General features: G+C 57.8%; 1 protein-coding gene across 1 annotated transcript; it reads left to right on the top strand.

Annotated features, from left to right (window-relative positions):
- The first annotated feature begins 771 nt into the window (after nucleotides 1–771).
- On the top strand, nucleotides 772–3,177 carry GBX2 (gastrulation brain homeobox 2). The gene is made up of 2 exons (XM_064718781.1): nucleotides 772–1,498; nucleotides 1,688–3,177. The coding sequence occupies exons 1-2, from the start codon at nucleotides 1,000–1,002 to the stop codon at nucleotides 2,209–2,211; spliced, it is 1,023 nt and encodes a 340-aa protein (XP_064574851.1). The 5' UTR covers nucleotides 772–999; the 3' UTR covers nucleotides 2,212–3,177.
- Nucleotides 3,178–4,181: the final 1,004 nt, after the last annotated feature.

Here is a 4,181-nt window from a genome sequence, read left to right as displayed (position 1 = left end):
CTTTGAGCCGGCCAACATGAGAAGCTCGCCGGAGAAAAAGGGAGCAGCCCCTCCATCGCTTTTAATTCCGCCGTGTTGCTGAATGGCTCTTTTACATAATTGCAGAAGCAATTTCAAAGCCAAGCCAGGGGCTGACTTTACCCAGAACCACATGGAGCCTATTTGGGGGCTTTTCAAAAAAAAAAAAAAAAAAAAAAAAAAAGAGAGAGGAAAAAAAAAAAGAAAGAAAGGGGGAAAAAAAAGAAGGGACAGGGAAAAAAGAGAGGGTAAGCATGAATAAAAAAATTTAAAAAAAAAGGAAGGGCAAAAAGGGGGAAAATAGGGAAAAAGGGAAAAAAGGGGGAAAAAAGGAAAAAAAGGGGGAAAAAGGGAAAAAAGGAGAAAAAAGGGAAAAAATGGGAAAAAATGGAAAAAAAGAGGAAAAAAGAGGAAAAAAAGAGGGAAAAAAAGAGGGAAAAAAAAGGAAAAAAGGAAAGAAAAAGGGAAAAGGAAAATGTTTAGGGAAAGCAGTGTTCCGGGGTTCGGGAGGCAGCGCGGGGCTGTCCCGGTGTCCCGGCCGGAGCCGCGGAGGTTCCGCGGGCGGTCCCGCGTGGGCCGCGCCGTCCGGGGCGCCGGGAATGGGGCGTGCCCTCGAGGGCGTGGCCTCTCCTCCAAGCCCCGCCCCCTCCGCCTCTCCACCAATGGGCGGCTGCGGCGGCGGCCACGTGGGGCGGGCCGGGTTCCCAGGCGGCCAAAATGTGAATGGGCGCGGGGCAGCGCGGGCGGGCAGAGCGGCGGCGGCGGCTCCGCGGGGGCGCAGCGCGGGCGGGGCGGCCCCGAGGTGCGGGAGCTGCCGGGCCGCGGCCCCGCTCCGCCCCGGCTCGGCCCAGCGGCCAGCACGCCGCCGCCGCCGCCGCCGAGCAGCGGCAGCAGCCTCGGGACGAGCAGGAGGAAGAGGAGGAGGAGGAGGAGGAAGGTGCCGGCTCTCCCGCTCGCCGCCGCCGCCGCCGCTGCTCCGGCATGAGCGCGGCTTTCCAGCCCTCGCTGATGATGATGCAGCGCCCGCTGGGAAGCAGCACGGCCTTCAGCATCGACTCTCTGATCGGCAGCCCCCCGCCGCCCGCCCCCGGGCACTTCGTGTACACCGGCTACCCCATGTTCATGCCCTACCGGCCCGTGGTGCTGCCGCCGCCGCCGCCGCCGCCGCCCGCGCTGCCGCCCGCGCTGCCGCCCGCGCACCCGCAGCACCACCCGCTGCCCAGCCTGCCCTCCGGCTTCTGCTCCAGCCTGGCGCAGGGCATGGCGCTCACCTCCACGCTCATGGCCACGCTGCCCGGCACCTTCCCCGCGTCCCCGCAGCACCAGGAGGCCGCCAGGAAGTTCGCGCCGCCGCCGGGCAACTTCGAGAAAGCCGAGGGCATCCCCCCGGACGGCGGAGGCGACGACGGAAAAGCTTTCCTGGGCAAGGACGGAGCGCTGCTGCCCTTCCCCGCCGCCGACGCCGTGCAGGCTTCCCTCGGTGAGTGATGGCGCGGGGATGATGGGGGGCAGCGGGCGGCAGCGAGGGCTGAGCTCTCGGTAACATCGGAGCGAGCGGAAGGTAGGGGGAAAAAAACTGAGGGAAAATAAAAATTAAAAAAGGGGGTACGGTCAGAGCGTGGGTTTTGGGGCGCTGGGACGCTAACGCGAGGCCTCTGCTCCCTTGCAGCCGGGGCTCTCCGCGGCCAGGGCAAGGAGGACGCCAAGGCGGAGGAGGAGGCGAAAGGCAAGGAGGAAAGTTTCTCCATGGACAGCGATCTCGATTACAGCTCGGACGACAACATCGCGGGGCAGGCGGCTCACAAGGAGGAGGACTCGGGCGCGGCGCTGGAGGAGAGCCCGCAGAGCGCGCCCAGCTCCGGCAGCACCACGGCCACGGGCAAGAACCGGCGGCGGCGAACGGCCTTCACCAGCGAGCAGCTGCTGGAGCTGGAGAAGGAGTTCCACTGCAAAAAGTACCTGTCGCTCACCGAGCGCTCCCAGATCGCGCACGCCCTCAAACTCAGCGAGGTGCAGGTGAAAATCTGGTTCCAGAACAGGCGGGCCAAGTGGAAACGGGTCAAGGCGGGCAACGCCAACTCCAAGACGGGGGAGCCCTCGCGGAACCCCAAGATCGTGGTGCCCATCCCGGTGCACGTCAGCAGGTTCGCCATCAGGAGTCAGCACCAGCAGCTGGAGCAAGCCCGACCCTGATCGCTCTCCATCCCTCCCTCCCTCCCGCGCTCCGTTTTTCACGGGAAAAGTTCCCAAACCCGGGGTTTGAAGGCGACCCGCCCGCATAAAAACAAAAACGAGAGGAGCAGAAAAAAATAAAACCAAACCAAAACAAACCCACAAAACCCAACAACAACAAAAACGCACCGCCAAAAACAGCACGAAAAAATAAGAACCCCGCGTTGTGAGCGCCCGGCGAGTCGAGTCCCCAGCACGGGCGAACTTTAAAGCGAAACTTTGCGCTCGCCGCGAGGGGAAAAGGCTCGGGAAATGTTTGGGAAATGTCGGAGCGGGGATATCCCGGCGGGAAGAGGCGCACAGAGCCCTCCCTGCCCCAGAACAGAGATATTTATTATTGCCAGGCCGCCCTCGGATCCCCCGGCCGGAGCGTCCCCAGCGAGCCCCGCCGCGCCTTTTGCCACCTTTGGGGTTTTCTTTCTTATTCGGGGGCGAAAGGTAAAAAAACATAAACAAAAACAAACCGACAAAAAGACGAGAGAACAAACAGACAAACAAAAAAAAAAAAAAGCCGAAAGAAAACTCAGAGTTTCATTTCATGCCTTTTTTATTGTTTGGTTTTATTGCCGATGGCTGAGTGGCAGGCACTGGGGAATGAGTTTTTAAAATCTTTTCTTTTTTTCTCTTTTTTTTTCTTTTTTTTTTTTTTTTTGCCTGGCTTTCTGTCGATTTGGTTTGCCTATTCTACCAAGTCATGTTTAAAGGAGAGAAGGGGAGGGAGGGTGGGAAAAAGGCAAAAAAAAAAAAAAAAAAAGAAAAGAGAGAGAAAAAAAAAAAAGCAGCACGATCTTCACTATTGTGTTTAATTTATTTCAATGTAGCTTATTTCCTTATAAGTTATGAAATTTAAAAGCAAACTAAGTCTTGTGAATAAAAACCGACAAAGAAACAAAAAAAGACTTTAAAGGGAAAAAAAAAAAAAAACAAGCCAAAAACGCCCTCCAGCCCCCGGCTGCTCTGCCCAGGATTTGGCGCTGAGCTGATTTTCCTTTCCCCTCCTGCGCTGCCGGAGCGGAGCGATGCTGCTCTCGCCTCTATTTTCGATTTTCTGCTTTTGTGGTTGTTTTTCATATTTTCCTAGCCGCATTTATTGCCGGGGAGGGGGGAGCCTGGTGGAAAACTTTCTCTTTTTTGTTGGGTTTTTTTTTTTTCCTATTCCCCTTATTTTGAGGGTTGTGAAAGCTCCAAAAAAACCCCCAAAAATCTGTTCGGCAGTGCCTGCTCGGGGCTGGGGGGCAGAGCAGCCCCGCACCCTCCCGGCTCTGACCCTGCCCGTGTTTGGGGTTCCGCCTCTCCCTCCCGCCCCCAGCCGGGGTTTGGGGCTCCCTTTGCTCCCCCAGCCCCGTTTTGGGGGATTTTTTGGGGGGTGCAGCCGCTGCCCCAAACCCCGCGCCCGTTTTCGTTGCGGCGGGGCTGGGAGGGCTCGGGGCCGAAGGGTCCCGCGTCCCCCCTTCCCTTCCCGCATCCTTTTCCCTTTTCATCCCTTTTTTTTTATTTTCCCTCCCCATTATCCCGGCTCCATCCGTGCCGGTGCCATCGGCGGCGGCGATTTGGGATTAAAAAATGAAATTTTCCCCAGGAAAACGGAGCGCCGAGGGGGGGTTTTGGTGGGAGGTGAGGTCTATTAAAATGAAATAATTAAATCGGGGGATGGGGGGGTTCGTTCTGTCCCGGGACAGGCTCCCAGGCTCGGCCGCGCCACGCCGCTCGCGCTTCATCACTAATTTATTATAATGATTATAATTAATGCTGCTAATATGATGTTGTTTGGGTCCGAGGGGGTTCGGCCGTGGCTCCGGGGGTGCACGGGGGTGAATGGATCCGTTTCCATCCCCACCAGCCGCTCCCCAAAAAAGCCAAACCCCGGCCAGCATCGCCCCACGGGCAGCGCGGACACGCGGGGAAACGCGCGCCGTTCCAGCCTGCTTTAG

Source organism: Zonotrichia leucophrys, chromosome 7 (assembly GCF_028769735.1).
Source record: "Zonotrichia leucophrys gambelii isolate GWCS_2022_RI chromosome 7, RI_Zleu_2.0, whole genome shotgun sequence".
NCBI lineage: Eukaryota > Metazoa > Chordata > Aves > Passeriformes > Passerellidae > Zonotrichia > Zonotrichia leucophrys.
This window is presented reverse-complemented; position numbering and strand designations above follow the sequence as displayed.

What these genes read in the sequence shown, in the direction of transcription:
- GBX2 (XM_064718781.1), top strand. Translation starts at nt 1,000, where the DNA reads ATGAGCGCGGCTTTCCAGCCCTCGCTGATGATGATGCAGCGCCCGCTG. An exon ending in CGCCGTGCAGGCTTCCCTCG is followed by an intron (nt 1,499 to 1,687) that starts GTGAGTGATGGC and finishes GCTCCCTTGCAG; the next exon opens with CCGGGGCTCTCCGCGGCCAG.